Source organism: Magnolia sinica, chromosome 4 (assembly GCF_029962835.1).
Source record: "Magnolia sinica isolate HGM2019 chromosome 4, MsV1, whole genome shotgun sequence".
Lineage (NCBI taxonomy): Eukaryota > Viridiplantae > Streptophyta > Magnoliopsida > Magnoliales > Magnoliaceae > Magnolia > Magnolia sinica.
The window spans coordinates 101269340-101288377 of NC_080576.1; the positions used below are offsets into that span (position 1 = coordinate 101269340).

The following is a 19038-nucleotide window of genomic DNA, read 5'->3' on the forward strand; positions in this document are numbered from 1 at the left end:
GAGGCATATCTAATAATCAATTAGATCACGTCATACAAAAAAGGAAATCAATTACTTACCATTAAAAACTTTGTAGGGCCACTGTTTCTTTTAGCGTGGGCCACTTGAGTGTTAGATCTGATTCATTTTTTGTATCATACTCCAAAATATTGTAATAAAACAGACTGACGGAATGGATATATCATTCGCATTACCTTACATTTCAAAAATTAAAATTACATCTTTTGAACCAATTTCACAAGCACAAGTTCCCATGAAATTTCAAACGCAGTAAAATTATAATAATTACTATTTCCCAGGTATTTTCCATTTCTTTATAAAACAAACAGGCTCTTAATTACTGGGAATATGGTCTAAAATAAGATTTCAAAACAGATGGACGGTGTGGATATACCATGCATACTAGAGGTGGGCCCTACGGACTGGTTCCGGGGTCGCAGTGAAGTCGTGCTCGAATGCATCGGTACTTCGTTGATTCCTCTGTAGTTCTTCTCTTCAAATCCGAAAGAAGCTGATTTTTCTAGGGTTTTAAATCTCTGACGCTCACATTCGCATCAGAACTCGAGAATTCCCACTTGGGTATTTCTCGAAACCCTAATTTCCGAAATGCGCATCCGGCTCTCGAGCAGATTCCAGAAATTCTCCTACTCCATGTAGATTTTTTTATCGGGATCGTCTCTTTCCAATCCCCATTTTGGATTCGGTAGAAATCGCGTCACAAAAATATAATTCTCTCATCAAAATCATACAAATTCGCATCTGGGTTATGCTGAAATTCCGAAATTTCTCATCCCTTTCGTAGCCATTATTAGGTTTTGTGGGGATTCTCGTGGGACCCACTTCGTCTTGGCAAGGATCCACCAAGAAATCCAACTCAAATTGTCGTTTTTGCCCTCGTTGGATAAACAAAATTTCTTCTTGGTCACTCTCCGATTCCTGAATTTCTTTGCATTTTTGCAGGCGTTCTAAGGTTCTTGAGAGCTTTTTGCGACAACTATTTCGTTTCTCTGGAAAGCTGTCCAAGAAATTCAACTCCTCTGAACCTTGTCGCTCATCCGAATCTCATCAAAACCAGAAATTCGCATCTGGGTTTGGCTCAAAATCCAAACTTTCCTTGGATATCTGATTTCGTAGGGTTTGCTATCACGCCTGTATCTCCTAGGCAAACACAGGCGAAGAATTCCAACTCCCCTGCTTTCTTTCTTATCCTTTCAACTTTGAAATCCTAAATTTCCATTTGGGTCATGCTTGAAATCATTCGTTCTTATTCTCTCTAGATTTTTGCTCTAATCTTTTATTTTGGCAACACCTCTCGATTTGATCATGGACGACGGAGAGCTCGATTTCTCTAACCAGGATGTTTTTGCGAGCCAGAACATTGGCGGGGTTGGCGATGAGCAGTTTCCCAGCAGCTGTTCGATGGACAGCTTGTTTGACGAGTACCTCAAAGACACCCATGCTTGCACACACACCCACACCTGCAACCCGCCTGGCCCCGACCTTTCCCACACCCATACCTGCTTCCATGTCCACACCAAGATCCTCTCGGCCTCCGCCGATGATAAAACTGCCACAGATGACACTGCTGAATCTGCGGAAAAGACCTCAAAGAAACGCCCACTGGGCAATCGGGAAGCTGTCCGCAAGTACCGTGAGAAGAAGAAGGCACGTGCTGCATCTTTAGAGGATGAGGTCATCCGGCTGCGGGCCCTTAACCAGCAGCTCATGAGGAGGTTGCAGGGGCAGGCTGCGCTTGAGGCAGAAATTGCACGGCTGAAGTGCTTGCTTGTGGATATCAGGGGGAGGATCGAAGGGGAGATTGGATCCTTCCCTTATCAGAAGTCCCGGAAGGGAGGAGAGGGGGTTCCGAATCCCGGGCCCCACCAAAACATGTCCGGAGGGTATGTGTTGAATTCGTGCGATTTGAGGTGTGATGATGATCAAATTTATTGCTTGCACCCTGGGGTGGAAGGGAAGGACAGTGAAGTTGGTGGTGGCGGATTGGGTGAGCCAGGGTTCAGTGCCTGTGACATCGGGAACGTTCAGTGCATGGGGAGCCCTAATCTGGGATGGAAGGAGTTTTTGGGTTGCGGGAATGGGAACATGGGGCCAACTAGCATTTCATCGACGATGAGTGGGAGAAAAGGTGATATTTTGTGAAAATTCTTTCCACTTCTCTTCCTGCATCTTTTTGAATTTTGAGTTTTTATGTACATCTTGTGCTGATAAAATAGAATTAAAAACTGATATCATGGAGAATATGAAAGCTAGTATGCAGTGAGTGTTTCATAAATGTTCTATTCAGTTCTCTCCTCAAGGTGTATGTGGCAAACTTGTGGTGATTGGGTTTGTTGTCTGGTTGGCTGCAGTGTGGATGGGCTATGGACCAAAAAATTGCATTGGTTGGATGACCCTGTCAATCCAGTTGTGATTTTTAGTTGTTCAATGTGGACTGCTACTCTAAGCTGTCCTTTTGTAGGTCACTTATCAGATGGTTACGACAGTCCACTCCCCTTGATTTTTGAATATGGTCTATGCACATGATGATCTACCAGAACATTAGTCACAATCACCACAAGTTTGCCATGTGTGCCATGTCGAGGGTACTTCAATGCACTTTTATGTAGTGCTTGCTGCATCTAGCGTTCCTTCATTGAGAATGGTTCTGTACTTTTGATGATTGTGATCTTTCATGCTTATGGTATGTTTGTTGGAGAAATGATTAAGTGTTTCCACATTCCAGAGCACCATAAATTATAGTGCTGTCCATTAGGTTCTACACACATTTTGTGGGCTACCTTGCAGAAGTCCCACTTACTAGATGATCCAATCCATCCTTAAGGTGGTTTGAAAAAAAATTATTATAGCCGTCCATGATGGGCCTAGCTGGATCATTGACTGGACCTATTTTTATGTAAACAATTGTAACTGTCCATTTTAGAGGTGATTGGTCGGATGGTTAGAGTAGTCTGATCTGTGTGATTTTATTGTTATGACCCATGAAATGTGTTCTGGACCTAATGAGGATTTGGGGCCAGTTGTTAACTGTCGAAGTGTCTTGGTGCCAGTAGGGGTACCATAACTTATATTGCACAAAGAGCATTGCATTGTTTCTCTGTTAGTAGATAGTTTTTTTCCTGGATACACACACACACACACACACACACATTACACTAGTAACGAGAATTTTATAAAGACAATGGATAACATGGCCACTAATGCTGAGACAATGGATAATGGATACAACCATCCATAAAGACAATGGATAATGTGGACACTAATGGTGAGGTTGGAATGGATGACGTCATAATTTGCTTGGTAGTCTGCAATAGAACCAGCGTCATGGTTCTGAATATTTGTATCAGTCGGCATATTGGCCCGGCAAAAAACCTATATGATATGGTGTCGCATATTGGTATTGACCTCATATCAGTCTGTATCAGACATTTTTTTTATTAAAAAAATTATGCAAAAATATCACAAAAAAGTGAGATATCCAAGAAAATATATCATTTTGTTGTGTTTTGAACATGTATTTAATGGTGCATCAGACTGATATGGTGCTTTTTTTTTTTTTTGGACATGGGCTGATACAGACATGTATTATGTATTGTATCATGCCGACATGGAAAAGGTGCAGCCGTATTGGCTGATAATGTATACATATTTTCCGAAGTGTCTTGGTGCCAGTAGGGGTACCATAACTTATATTGCACAAAGAGCATTGCATTGTTTCTCTATTAGTAGATAGTTTTTTTCCTGGATATATATATATATATATATATATATATATATAGATAAAACACTAGTAACGAGAATTTTATAAAGACAATGGATAACATGGCCGCTAATGCTGAGACAATGGATAATGGATACAACTATCTATAAAGACAATGGATAATGTGGACACTAATGGTGAGGTTGGAATGGATGACGTCATAATTTGCTTGGAAGTCTGCAATAGAACTAGCATCATGGTTCTGAATATCGGTATCAGTAGGCATATCGGCCCGGCAAAAAACCTATATGTTATGGTGTCGCATGTTGGTATTTACCTCATATCAGTCTGTATTGGACATTTTTGTTATTAAAAAAATTATGCAAAAATATCACAAAAAAGGAAAAAAAGTGAGATATCCAAGAAAATATATCATTTTCTCGTGTTTTGAACATGTATTTAATGGTGCATCAGACCGATATGGTGCTTTTTTCTTTTTTTTTTTTTGGACATGGGCTGATACAGACATGTGTTATGTATTGTATCATGCCGACATGGAAAAGGTGCAGCCGTATTGGCTTATAATGTATACATATTTTCCGAAGTGTCTTTGTGCCAGTAGGGGTACCATAACTTATATTGCACAAAGAGCATTGCATTGTTTCTCTATTAGTAGATAGTTTTTTTCCTGGATATATATATATATATATATATATATATATATATATATATATATATATATATATAACACTAGTAGCGAGAATTTTATAAAGACAATGGATAACATGGCCGCTAATGCTGAGACAATGGATAATGGATACAACTATCTATAAAGACAATGGATAATGTGGACACTAATGGTGAGGTTGGAATGGATGACGTCATAATCTGCTTGGAAGTCTGCAATAGAACTAGCGTCATGGTTCTGAATATCGGTATCAGTAGGCATATTGGCCTGGCAAAAAACCTATATGATATGGTGTCGCATATTGGTATTGACCTCATATCAGTCTGTATCGGACATTTTTGTTATTAAAAAAATTATGCAAAAATATCACAAAAAAGGAAAAAAAGTGAGATATCCAAGAAAATATATCATTTTCTTGTGTTTTGAACATGTATTTAATGGTGCATCAGACCGATATGGTGCTTTTTTTTTTTGGACATGGGCTGATACAGAAATGTATTATTTATTGTATCATGCCGACATGGAAAAGGTGCAGCCGTATTGGCTGATAATGTATACATATTTTCCGATCCATGACTAGCATCCCACTGTTTGTGATGAAAAATGATAGCCAAAGTACTCAAACTCATTGACTATATCACTTACAAGGAAAGCCACTTTCCGGGAGCCCCGCAATTTTCAGAAACCCATCCCATTGAAATTCGAGAATGAACTTCAATAATCAAAGAACCTGACAGGTGATTCTTGAAGAAAGACACACACTTTAATTGCTACTGTATCTTAATGCTTGTTTCACCAACCCTGCTAGCCCTGAGAAAGTGAACTTAATCTCACCCTGATGATCCTGGATAATCTTACCAATTTTGGAATTCCCTGGTTTCCCCATAGAGCCACTGTTAACCAACTACTCTGAATGACCAGTTTCAAATTATTGAGAAGATGTGCAATTCTTACCCTTCTAATTTCTCTTGTATTTTGGATAATCTTGCAAGGAGCATTTAATATTCACTGCCGCCGCTTGTTCTGATCTAGATTGGCCAGAGAACATTGTCTTCCACCACTTGACATTATCCAGGTTTTTCCTATTATTCCTGATCCAGACTGTTCACAATGCTTGGCCTGAACTACTGACTTTTTGTTAGGGGCAGCTTTCTGTGGTGGGGACACACCTTTCAGTGATACAAAAGTTCATCTGGCGGGTTCCATCATGGATATGGATGCTGGAAAAAAGAAAAAAAACATTCCACTGTTAGATCATCGTAGTTATACGATTGTTGCTTGGAAATGGATGGCTAAAAATAAAATACAGCTGATGGTCTGTGTTCATTGTGATAAGGTCCCATATTGGTTAGAAACTTAGAATCAGTGGATGGACAAGGATGTACAGTGTGGGAGATTTCTGGTCCATCTCCCATCCGTGATGGGCCCCAAATATGAATGATCTGGTTCACTAAAAGGTGGGGCCACACATCTATGCATGATGACTTGATAAAATAAAGAGCATTTGTAATTTGGGCAGAGCATTTTATAATGATACCTTACATCTCTCTTCTGCATTTCGAGGATTTCTGTTTGTTCGTCCATCAGAGCCTATAGCAACTTGGTATTTGTTACCACTAGGGGAGATTAAGTAATTGTCTTCGTTCTGATCAGTTTTTGGTGATGCAAATTCAGCTGAATTGATGGCAATTGAAATGGGGTGTCCCTTTTCTCCATACTTGGTCCCCTCATCATTGAGGGCCTGTTTGGGTAGAGTGTAAAGTTGGAAAAAAGTGATGCAAAGCAAATTTGTGACATGAGCCAAATGCAAGTGACATCAGTGCTAGGGAAGCAAACTCCTTGCACTTGTTTGTTTTGCTAAAGAAAAGTCTTGGAAAATGCTTTTCCTTCGCTTTTGTAACTGTTTCGATTGCAAACCCAAAAAGGAAAACCCTTTTCCCTCCAAAATTGTAATTTAAAATGTGGCATGAGGCAAATTCTTTTCCCTCTATTTGACTTTTTGAAAAAAAAGGTTGCACTCCCTCCTTGAGGAGGGGAAAGCAAATGCAGACACTTTGCTGCAGCATCTGCTGCTTCGCAAATAGGTGCAAATGCCTTGTTGATGCATATTAATTGCATTCTATTCAAACAGGCTCTGAACTGATTCCAGAAATGCTATTGCACAGAATTTCGGAAGGAACTTAGGCCGTTCAGCTCCTTGGGAGCGCGCCTTCTTTGTAAAAGATTTTATGGAAAGATGTTATGCTTTGACGGTCATTTTTAGTCATGTTTGAAGAGAAGCTAAAGTCCATTGCTGATGCTCTTGCATAGGAAGGTCCCCATCAGAATAGTCTGTCCTATTGGGTCCCTGTTTCAATGATCTTGCATCTTTTTTCCCTTTTTAATGAAGTGTTTGTTATTGATTTAAAAAAGTTTTGTGGTGTTTCTCGATCAGGACAGGACCTTTCCGCAACTGGTTTTATAATCAGGACTGCCTTTTTCAGTCTTAATAGCGAATGAGGAAGTTCTGACCTTAAAAGAAGATGGGATGAATTGCCTTGCTTTTTGATAACAATTCTCTCAAAAATATTTAAGTAGTTAGATACTTAGACCTTCAGGAGGCTCTCTTGATCAAGTGTCCTTTCCGCAACATTACAATTCTACATTTTTTTTAAGGGCACGACTTTAGTGACTGCAAACCAATAATGTCAAAATCATTTTTATATCGCAAATCGTAATGTATATCAAATCGAAAATTTTATTGTAAATCATAAGATTTTTTTTTTAATTGAAAAAATATGGAAAATATAAATAAATAAGAAAAAAAAACTCATCAATCATCCTTTTGCCATCAATCTGCACCAAGTAATACCATGTCATAATAGTGTTAAAGGATTCGTATCTTTCCTTTTATTTTATTGTATTTTTTGCCTTTTAGGAAATTTCCCTTGAAAAACAGACAAGGTCCTTTAATAATTTATGTTCTTGTTACCTTTCTTGAACGTAGAATCACGTTGGAAAAGCAACATTTAATTATGTGGACTGACAAAAAAAAGATATTTTTATTTTTGGCTCTTATTCCATAATACATATAAGTGAACATGATCGAAACCATTAGAGATGGACACCGAGTCGAGCTTGGCACAGCTCGGCTCAATTCAGCCATCAGCCTACCTCAGCTTGAGTTCGGCTCTGTCCTCGAGCTTGATTGGCCAGCTTGGCTTGGTTCAGTCAGCAGCTCGAGCCAGCTCGAGCCGAGTTTGAGTTCGAGATTTTGAGCCGAGTTCAAGTTCGAGCACCCAAATAGAGAGAGGGAGAGAGAGTCGAATAGACATCTCGACAGGGACGACCGAGTGCTTTTACAGAGAGAGAGAGAGAGCCGGCGGGTCAGCTAGGACAAAAAAAGGAAGGAAATTTAGGGCGATATTATTTATATATATATATATATATATATATTATATTTATTTTTATTTTAAAATGTATATAGGTCGAGCCAAGTCTAGCTGGACTGAACCGAATCAATTTTGAGTCGAGGTTGGCTCAAAATTTTTTTGAACTAAAAAAAAGGCTCGACTCAGCCCGAACCCAACTTTCGATCCGAGCCGAGTTGAGCTGGCCTGATCCGAGTCGAGTGAGTTAACCGAGCTAGCTCGGTTCGTGTCCACCTATAGTTACCATCCATAAAAACATTCCCGATAAGTCATGCATCAATTTGGACTTTCTACCAGTTAATATGTAAGAAATCATAAAAAAAAGGTCATTGATTTAATTTTGAAGAGAGAGATATATCATCTAATCTCTTATAAAGAACAAAATAAAAAATTTACCTTTTCTAAACACTTCTTAAAGCCCTCACCAATTTAAAAACACAAAATGAAAGCCAACCGAAGATTAAAATAGAAGAAAACAAGCATAATTTGAATCGTAAATCGTAGGATTCAAATCATAGAGTCGTATGATTCATATAAAAGGGATTCCAATAATTTTGCTTAAGATTCGACTCAAATTTTAAATTGTAAATCATAGGATTTTGACAACACTGGTGCAAACCGACAATTGGTGTGCGTGTATTATCTCATCATTTAAAGCTAGTTGGCAGGAATCACACAGCATCTTAAAATTCAAAATTTCAGAAGTCTGTTTTGGAATGCACATTAAGATTCCCACCCCCACCCATCAGTTTTGGTTGGTAGGAGGTATTTTTGCACCGACTTCTGGTAAACGCGGTGCACAGGAACTGTTCCCTTCTTCTTCTTCTTCTTCTTCTACTTTTTTTCTTTTTTTTTTTCTTTTTTCTTTTTTTCTTTTTGTTCGTCTTTTATCCTTGAAATCATGGACTTATTGTGATTTTGATCTCTTGCTATCTCTTCATCAGGAGCTTGTGCATCAACAGAGGGTTGAAGTACCATTCACATGAGATGGCTGTGGGTACATATGTTCTACCAATAAGTAGTCTAGTAGAATTGCACTTTTGGTTTGTCTACAACTATTATTTTTTGGTTCTTGTCGTAAGGGGCTGCTTATTTTCCTTTCGGTTAAGCTTACTCTTGAAGACATTATTTATACCTTCTGGTTGCTTTTGTTGGTTGCGTCTATTCAATCCTAGGTATCAATTTAAGCCGGCAGGCTTTACAGATGTGTTTGGCAATTGGTATTGTATTTAGCTGATTAGGCAAATGAACAGATATGGATGTTGTAGCTGTATATCAACTGCCATCTTTCCAAGCCCAATATTTTCTATCAATAAAATGGATTCCCTTTCTTGGTTCCGTTCAGCTGTCCACACTTCCTAGGCTCTATACTCATTTCTTGTCAAATGTTTGGGGTGCGTTTGGATTTACTATCGAATTGAGCTGCGGTATTGACAATTGGATTACTAGTTCCTTTGTTAGTATTCACATCAATGTTCTTGGTTCCAGGTTACAATCATATTCTTTATCTTCCAGGAGTGTATCTGCAATTTGAGGGTTATTTTAGGGTGTAACGAACATGGCCTGAGCCTGGACCAATACTACAAAGCCCAGCCCTATCATGAGACTGGCCAATTTCTATTGGCCTGCCCAACCTACTTAAAGTTAGTCATTCCTGATCATGGGTGTTTTCAACAGATCATTGATCTGCTGTATTTATGCATGCATTTCTTTTGTTCTTTTTTGGGCGTTTCTTTCTTCTAACAATTGCAGGAGTGTTATTTGCATAACAAGAAGCAGCAAGCTTCAGAAGAATCTTTGACAGGCATGGTGGATCTATTCACCCAGGTAATGGTTCTGTGAAAAAAGAAATTTCACTGCATTATTCTTATATTGCTGGGATAGATGTTTTATGTAAGCATCACACTGTATTGCACCTTTGGCAAGGAAACATGGGGAAACATTACATCTAGAATGCTACACGTTGTTCTAAAATGAGCACTTTCGGTATCTGGGGTAGATAATTCATGAGTGTGGAGAGTTTGGGAAGGATGTCGCTGTATATAATTCAAGCGGGGTGGAAGAAATGGAGATGTGCTTAGTCATGTCAATATATCCTCTTGAAACTCCTTTCTTTCCGACATCCACCGGATCAACTCTCTAGGGAGCTATTGGATGCTTTTTCCAGGGGCCTATTTGAATTCATGGAACGTTTTTTTTGAAGAAAATGGTGTTTTTTGGGAAATGCCATTTGTAGAAAACAATGAGAAATGAAAAGCCGTTTCCCTTGATTGTCTTTTAACAAGATTTTTTGGAGAGTAAAAAAATCTTCATTTCCTAATCTGTTGCTTGAGAAGGATGTTGCCCACAGAATTCAAGTTGGGTGGAGGAAACGGAAATGCTCCTCTAGAGTTTTATGTGATTGTCATATACCACTCAAGCTGAAAGGGAAATTTTATGGGACAACTGTAGGCTCTATACTCATTTTCTTGTCAATTGATGCGATGAGGATGAGGATGTTGAGATGGATGAGCAGCAAGACAAGGATGGATAGAATCAGAAATGAATGCGTCTCGTAAGTTTCTTTGAATGCAGTTTCAACCTTCCAGCATCTCTTGCCCGAAAACTAAAAGCTCTCAGTTCACGAGTGCAATTTTAATATCCATTTAAATTAACTCAAGGGGTGTGTTTGGATGGATTAAAACTATAAAATGCAGAGTCGAAATGTAACGGAGATAGAAAACCATGGATTTCCTCCGGAAATGGAGATTCATAATTTCAATTGTTGTTTGTTTTGGATTCCACCTTTACATGATAATCGCATGTAGGGTTATTGTATATGTTCTTTGGCTCAAATGGATTTTATTGACCTTTTTTCCCCTCCTCTCAAATGTTTTTCCAACTGATATCATGTCTACTTATCCAGGTTTTTTCAATATACCTCCAAAATGAGTCTTTCCATAGCTATGGGGCCTGTTTGGGAGACCGCCGTAAATGTGTTCTTCTCGTTTTAGTTGAGATGGAACTAATTTCAGGCATTTCTACCGAACGGCCCAAAAGTCAGCTGGTCCCAAACTCAGGTGGGCCGTGACCGTGGATTTAGATCTCGGTTATGGAGTGTCACTTGCTGGGTGGACCTGAATTCCCAGCCCAGCAATTGATGCATGACTAGGGCTCAAAATACTAGTGCGAGTCTAGCCCTATTTAATTGTTGGGTTTGATACTTAGCCATGGTCCATCAGATATGCCTTCAAGCTCAGCCAATGTGTGGGCTAGCGTAAACATCCCTGGCCCCAAACTACTCCAATCCATTCATCAGGTGGGCCACACTAGTATGCAAAAAATGAATGATTAGAAACAAAATCACCAATGGTATTACAGTCAAGATGCGCATGCCTCACGTTAGGTACATGGTCTGGACCTTTCTTGGATTACCAGGTATGTATTGTTGCACCCAACATTGCGCTTGGAGCCGAAGCTGGCAGGTCACTTTCGAAAAAGGCCCGCCGACTTCCGTGAGCAGTAACATGGTGTCAACATGATGTTGTTATGCGAATAAAGCGATTTAAACTTCAATTCTTGACCAGTTTATCGGACCAGATGGACGGATGGGGCTGGCCTAGTTGGACCCAGGCAGATCTGAGGATTCTTAGTGGCCCACCCTTTCCATTGAAAGGTCTTGTTCAACCGTCTGTCCTCATTGAGGTTTTAAACCCTAGTTTCCGGCAGGTGGGTCTGAGCTGGAGAGGGCCTACTCTGTTCATGTACGGGCTTTGGTCCATTTCTCAAGCAAAAGTTATTAAATCTGCACTTGGCCCTTTCATTTTTAGGGTTAGAAATCAAGGCCATGCACAAGCCCAAGCCTGTTGTCAGCCCTGCTTTTGAAGACTTTTAGAGTGGTTTCTGTGTCCATGTTGGTTCTATTTCATTCCCTCGATCTGGATGGTGTGCTTGAGTTTTCAATTCGTACAAGTGGGGCCCATTGATCAGTGATCTAGGCCATTTGGTTGTTGGCCCGGATCAATGACAGACTAACCTCCAAGTTTCCAAAATAAAGTATCCTTGTCACTGCGACTTGGCCCTTTTCAATTGAATGTGGACCGCTGCGGCATTTCTCTTTTGAACTGTGGCCATAATTTGAATGGGATGGTCCATCTAGGATGGGTCTCGATAGACCAATGGTCTGATTTAAGAAGCATTGGACCACCTCTACAAACTGAAAATCTGGGTGCACTCGATATCATTAAGCTAAGCCAACCGATGGCCTCATCATAGCGACTTCCAAATAGACCATTTGTATTATCAGCAGGTGTTTGTGGTCGACGGTGATAAAAGAGCCATGGTTCACAATCAAAGTGAAAATGGGAACGCATGCTCATTACTGGACAGAAAACTCTTTAAGTGAATCGATCACACAGGGAACGGTGGGAATGAAGATGCCAACCATTGAAACCTTCCAGGGGCCCACCATGATTTTTATAAACCAAAAATAGAAGGAAATAATCAGATCGGCCCACTTCCATCCTAACTATTCCCTGTGGTGTCCCACGTTTAAAGTTGTGGATTGGCCTGATTTTTGGGCTCAAAATAAGCACAATCTATTGCAGTTGGAGGAAGTGGACGTCAAATGCGCATCATGGCGGGCCCCACAAATAATTTATTTCATTCCTTTCATAATCTGGGAGAGATGCATGTCCTAAGTAGAGGACAAATCAATACAGCATTATTATTTTTTCTGTCTATTTATTTCTGCTTGTGTGGCCCACCTTATCATGTGATGTATGGAAATCATTTGCAATGAAAAATAAGGATTTAATGAATTTTTGGGTGAGCAGGATCCAAGAACAGGCCCAAGAATTTCAGGATCGGGCCAGCTGTGCTAGTCCATGCCAGGCTCAGGCCTTGTTGAGCCCTTACAGGCTAGCCAGACCCTGTCATTGCCACCCCTATTTGAAATGAAAATTGGCAGGGTTTTATAATCAAATTCAACAAATAAATGTCCATTTTTTTAATTTTTTTAAATTTATTTTTAACAAATAAATGTCCATTATTAGGGGCTTTGAGTCATAATGTGATTGATTTGAGGCCCGCGATCTGGATGGTTTGGATTGTACAAGTCGTACAATGCTGGCAGTCTCTAGCAGCCTAAATCTCTTGCATTAGTTGTGGCCCCACATGGGATATTATATGTGTGGCGCAAATGGCTGCTTATTAAGATGATCAAATGGTCCATCCATCACATGGCCAATGGCATTTTCCTCTATCCTTTTCTACAGAAAAGATAACCTTTATTATCCCACTTAAAGGAATCCTCACCACTTCAAGCCAGCTAAACAGATCTAGATTCCAAGCGCTTCTAAAAGCATGTGGGGCCAGATTCTCTGGCATCTTTATTTCCATGCTTTACTCTTTTCCTTCGCCATCTATTACTCATGGAAAATTCTATTTCTTTTGGGACATTTATAACCTTAGCCCATCACAAGTTTGGTTCTATCAATGACAGGTTTGGCTGTGTTTTATTTCAATCCTTCGCTCTAGATCGTGAAAGATGAAGACTATGAAAAATAATTCGATTTTTGTGGGTATCTATCTACTTTTTACACTGTTTGAGGAGAAGAAGGAAAAAAGGAAAAGAAGAACAAGAAAACCAAATCTTCCATTTGGGAGCTTGTATTTAGAATGCATTGGAATTCTTCTTCATAGGACTCATATTTGATTAATTGAATCAACTTTCATATCCCAAATTAGTGTGTGTATATGTGCATGTGTGTGTGAGAGAGAGATATTTGATACAATAATTGTAATAAGCCCATTGAAATATATACTCGCTGACACTTTCTAACCATCCATTTAGATGTCCATCATTTGGATGGCTTGGATCATTCTATTGATGTGATTTTAATGTTCAACAGTAAAAAAATTAGTGTAACATGAACAGTGAATTAGTAGCCTAATGACACCTTTGTTATAAGTGCGACTCTTCTACCTGTAAAAAAGATCTAATAAAGGCATTTCATCTTACTTACACTGGAATCACAACATTTTACTGGGATTTCAAAACACAAAAGAGGTATTGGAAATAACTCCAATTTCATTTACTGCCAAATCCTGGTTGCCAAACGGAAGATGCAGCTACTTGGACACTCATTTACCTCCAAATCCAAGGTGCCAAACAACCTCCAAGGGAATTATTGTTGGATTTTGCAAATTTTCATTTCTTGAGGATTCCGTGGGGGTTTTTATGAAAGATTACATAGCTTGGTTGGGATGGACATCAAACTAAGGACCCTTTAACTATCCCCACCAACATGTGATCCAAAGAAGGATGATTATATTATCGATTTTCAAGCCACCTCAATATTTGAAGGCTCTAATATCATGGTGGTGAGAAACATGGTGATTTTCTGAATTTGTACTCCTAAGGCATGTTTGGATCGGAGGATTCCATGGTAATGTAACTCAGTCATGATTATTTTCTAAGTTGGGTTCTTTTCATGGTCTTTTATGGATAGCAAGCAGAGTTCCAGAATAATAGCTACACTCATTTCTTGATAAATGTTCATCTCAGTAAGGGTAGGAAATGTAAGCTTGGAATCCACGGTTTCTTCATTATCCAAACATGCCAGCTTGTTGCATCAAGGGAAAACCATTTCCTTTTCCAATCCTGTACCATGGAATCCTCCAATCCATAAATGACCTTCCTTGGGGTTAGGGTGTGCATGGATAGTAAGAACCCAAGTGAAATGGAAATTATTTTCCACCCTAGTGCCAGTTACGAAGTGACCTTTTGTAGAATAGCCCTCGGAATTTTCAAAAATCATGAACCAAGATAGAATAGCCCTTTCTATCCAATTACAACAGAGACCCATTTCATAATTCTTTGAAATTCTACTATTCCAAAATCACAAATAATTTTTCTTTGCTCTTGAAATGGCCGTGAGCTAATGATCAACATAAAGATAGAAGAGCCAACCTGAGATTTGGCATTATCATCGTAAAGAAGAGATTCAGGATTTTGGTTCCTTCGCTTGTATCTTCGAGGACGATTGAATCAAGCAGCTAAAAAGTTCCAAACTTTCTGGTACATATCCTTAGCACTCACTATTTGGGCATTTTTGCTAGAGTCAAATGAGATGAAATTCTCATATACAGTTTTCATAGGGGGGTCTCCTTGGTTTACCTATCTCATTAAGTATATGATTGGTTGGAGGAGCGTCTCGAGATTCAGATGATCCACAATCCTAAGAAAATAGAAGCCAAAGGCCTAACACCAAGGTGCATCAAGCTAGAGGGCATGAGTTCCCCATGTTAAGAGCCAATCTAGTATCTCTTCTCGGCAAGAGAATCCGTAACGTCAGCATCCTCTATATATTTAAAAGGAAGTTTAGAGAAGAACGATCCAAATTTAATTCAAGATGGAGTTAAAGCCTCAAAAGCTCTGAGAAACTCCTTGGACACCCAACTGATGAAATTGCTGGAATCTCCTCCAATAATATTCTCCCTTGGGTATCGTTGCAAGAATTGCAAGACCTCCGTAAGTGTCTTTGCCTCCGCCAGGTTAGAGTTCTCCAGTCCTGCTGGTATAGAGTTCTTTGGAATGTGTCATCTCCAACAAAAGCCCCAATTGGATGAGGTCCCAAATAACCCATGAATGAGCTGTCAAGATTTGTTTCCACTGTCCAATAGGAGGACGCACCCACTTTCGATCTCGCCTTCCTGCCGTGCAGTTCATGATGGGGCCTGCAATTGAGTTTCTCCCTATCTTTGATTGAATCCAAGAAGAAAAGCTTGAAATGCCTTACGAGGGCCCGTCTGTATCTGCAAGAACAAGATACTAAAAATAAACAAATCAATCAGCGCCTCCAGGCTATCGAAGGTTCTCTTATTCCTTTCATTCCACACATGCCTGAAAGAACAACTCAAAGGACAAATCTCCTAGGTATTCTATCTCTTTCTTTGAAAGGACCTACCCAAACTTTCAAGTGTCTTCGCAACTGAGATTTGGGAAGATTCCCTAGAGCGAGGGAAGGCATATGAACTGAAACTAAATCCTTGGAATGACCTTGGATTGATTAAAAAGGGTATTCCCCTGTTTTCTCAGCCTTCTTACACATAAAGCATATGTTTGGAATTTGGTGGTGAGTTGGTTCTGGCATGTCCCGTCCATGTTTAGGATGCTACTCAATACTGGCCACAATAACAAGCTTGCCTCAAAAGCATCTAGATCGATGCAGACATCATAAAGAACATTTCCAATGACTCAACAACTCCAAAATCAAAGATCAGGATGGTTTTGGATCGTGATTATTTCATTTTAGCTCATGCATGGCAGCGCCGAGAAGATGGATGGTTCCAATCATCGGACCATCTCCACGTGTTGCCCAAACCAACCATTCTATGCTATGCAATTTCAAAATTCTCCATGGTGATTACTCCATTAACTGCTGCAGTCCCACAGAAGACTTCAAAACCCAAATCAATGGCCAAGGACTTGGCATTGCTAGCAACCATGGAGTTAAATCATCTTCATAGTTGGGACCACCACTCAGATGTCCCACATATTTGCAGAATTGGAACGTCTGCAGTGTGTGGGGCTAGCAAGCCTCCATAATCACATAAGAATCCCTTCTCCATGTGCACTTGTGTTTGTTCCAGGCACATAGCCCAAACATCTCATATGGCTTACTAGACTATCCACCACAGAAAATATCTCATATACTTTGGTGTTTGAACCATCTTTGGCTTTAAACCTGTAAACCTCACTCCCGATTTCGATCCAGCTATATCCTGGACTTGGCTTCAACCCTTTCTGCTTCATCTGTTTCCGGACTTCCAACACATGATTCCACCACCCTGCGCTAGCATACAGATTTGCCAGTTGCACGTGGGATGCAGCACAACCTGGTTCCAACAGAAGCCCGTTTTCTGCAGCCTGAACCCCGATTGGCACATTGCCATGAAGCGTGGATGATGAAAGCAACGAGCCCCATATAATGGCATTCGGGCGGATAGGCATCTTTTTTATGAACTCATAGGCCTCTTCAAGCAGTCCGGCCCGGCCAAGGAGATCGACGACACATGAATAATGGTCTAATTCTGGTTCCACTCCATGTTCGAGCATCGAATCAAAGCAGTGGCGGCCTTGTTCCACAAGGCCCGCATGACGACATGAGGAGAGAATGGCGAGGTAAGTGATCACATCTGGCGAAATATTCTCGCTCTCCATATCACGAAGCAAACGTAGTGCCTGTTCGGCAAGCCCGTGTTGTGCATATCCAGTAATCACAGAATTCCATGAGATGAGATCCTTGTGGGGCATACTTTCAAACACATGAAAAGCTTCCTCCATGCTCCCACACTTAGCATACATCGAGATCAGAGAGTTTGCAACATGAACGTACGAATCAAAACCCATCCGCACTGTCTGGCAGTGTGCTGTCCTCCCAAGGCTGAGTGAACCACCGGCCGCGCACACGCTCAAAAGGCTCGCAAACGTGAAATCGTTAGGCTTCAATACCGATCTCTTCATCTGAAGAAAAAGCTGAAGACACGCCTCAACCTGCCAATTCTGCGCAAACCCAGCAATGATCGCAGTCCAGGACACTGTATTCCTCACAGGCATATTCTCAAACACCCTATACGCATTGTCCAAAATCCCACATTTGCAATACAAACTAACCAACGCACTACCAACAGAGACATGCTCATCAAATCCACCTTTGATCACAAACCCATGAATCTGCATCCCTCGATCAAGATCCCGTAAAGCTCCAAAATCACTCAAAACACCCGAAAGACTAACGGCATCGACTCGCTTCCCATCTTCAAGCATTTCATCAAACAGATAAAGGGCGTCCTTCTTAGGCAACATGAGAGCATCACGACCGCCAGGAACAGTATTTCTCGATCGTTTGAGCCGTTCCTCATTGGGATCCGTTCGGGAAAGCTCCAGAATACAATCCTGTATGAGGCGAAGGTGGTTTTCGGACCGTTGGATGCAGGGTTGGGGGTTTATGAGATGCAGAAGCTGCAATGAACGGTCTAGATTTGTCCACTCTTTCTCCTCCTTTGTTTTCTTCCTCTTGTTCTTTGAATTTGAAGACTGTGAAGGTGGGGATGAGGAAACGAATGCTAGTTGATAGATTAACGGCGAGGATTTGGAAATGATGCGATCAGGTCGCCTGAGAAAAGAAAGCTGAAAGAGGAGGAATTTCATTCATTCATTCCTTAAAACAGAGTTACTGGCGTTTTCATATTTTTATTTTTTGAACTCATGCGTCGGGATGCGGGACACCCCAGAAGGGGATTTGGCTTTGTAGGAGGAACATAGTTTTAAGACTCGTATGAGTCCGACATGAATCGTCCGAGTCGACTCCGTTTTGGTAGTACCCGCACGTTCCAAGTCAGGTGAGTCTTGCTGATTCAGCCCTGACTCGGGGCAAGTCCCTGACTCTACTCGGGCTTGAATGAGTCAATGCGAGTTGCTGACTCTTTTAACGATGAGAAGGCATGAGATAAAGGGCCATTTCGCATGCGAGGGCCGAAGATTTCCTACTATCACTCTTTAGGGGAGAGGGCCGTGTAACTAAAAGCTGTGTGGGCCCATCGTGATATTTGTTTTATATCAACTCTGTTCGTATGTAGGGCTATACACGAACTGAGTTAGCTTGGTTTGCTTGTGTGACTCGACTCAAAAAAGCTCAATTCGACTTGGTTCGAAACTGAATTCGAGCTGTTTTTTTGAGCTCGAAAAAATTTTAAACGAAGTTCGAGCTTGCTCGAGCTCGACTCAACTCGGATCAAACCCGAACTTGAATCTAACTCATTGAACCAGTTTGGTGACTCGGTTATTTTGATATTGATATTGCTCACCAAGTGTTTAATGAAATGACTCAATGAAGTGTCAGCCGGTGCCGAGAAAGGTATGGATATGAAACAAATACCTTTGTTGTATTTGATGTCTTAAATCGACTCAGATACAGGGTCTGTCGATGCCATCAACAGTCTGTTCGATGTCACCTTCGATGGCATCAAATGGTTCTCGATCTCATCGATATTTTTTGGATTTTCTTCAGTTGGTTGCTGGACTAATTAGGAATTTTTTCAATGCCATCGACAAGGCTTCGATGGCATCAACAGATTTTACACAGATTTTTCACAAAACTGCGAAATTGCAAGATTTGTTTCTGATTTCGTTTGGGATTTTTTCCAATGTTATATATATGGGTGTAAACGGGATTTAG

General features: G+C 40.4%; 2 protein-coding genes across 2 annotated transcripts; one reads left to right on the forward strand and one right to left on the reverse strand.

Annotated features, from left to right (window-relative positions):
* Positions 1-510: 510 nt before the first annotated feature.
* Positions 511-9160, forward strand: LOC131243533 (basic leucine zipper 23-like). Its single transcript, XM_058242953.1, has 2 exons — positions 511-2146; positions 8761-9160. Exons 1-2 carry the CDS (start codon positions 1324-1326, stop codon positions 8784-8786), a joined length of 849 nt encoding a protein of 282 aa, XP_058098936.1. The 5' UTR covers positions 511-1323; the 3' UTR covers positions 8787-9160.
* Positions 9161-14758: 5598 nt separating this feature from the next.
* LOC131243534 (pentatricopeptide repeat-containing protein At2g37320) lies at positions 14759-18350 on the reverse strand. The gene has a single exon (XM_058242954.1). It carries the CDS (start codon positions 18009-18011, stop codon positions 16407-16409), a length of 1605 nt encoding a protein of 534 aa, XP_058098937.1. The 5' UTR covers positions 18012-18350; the 3' UTR covers positions 14759-16406.
* Positions 18351-19038: the final 688 nt, after the last annotated feature.

Bases quoted from the DNA above. Each gene is read 5' to 3' on its own strand.
- LOC131243533 (XM_058242953.1), top strand. From the start codon at position 1,324: ATGGACGACGGAGAGCTCGATTTCTCTAACCAGGATGTTTTTGCGAGC. The intron at 2,147-8,760 runs GTGATATTTTGT...TCTCTTCATCAG, and splicing joins GACGATGAGTGGGAGAAAAG to GAGCTTGTGCATCAACAGAG.
- LOC131243534 (XM_058242954.1), bottom strand. From the start codon at position 18,011: ATGAAATTCCTCCTCTTTCAGCTTTCTTTTCTCAGGCGACCTGATCGC.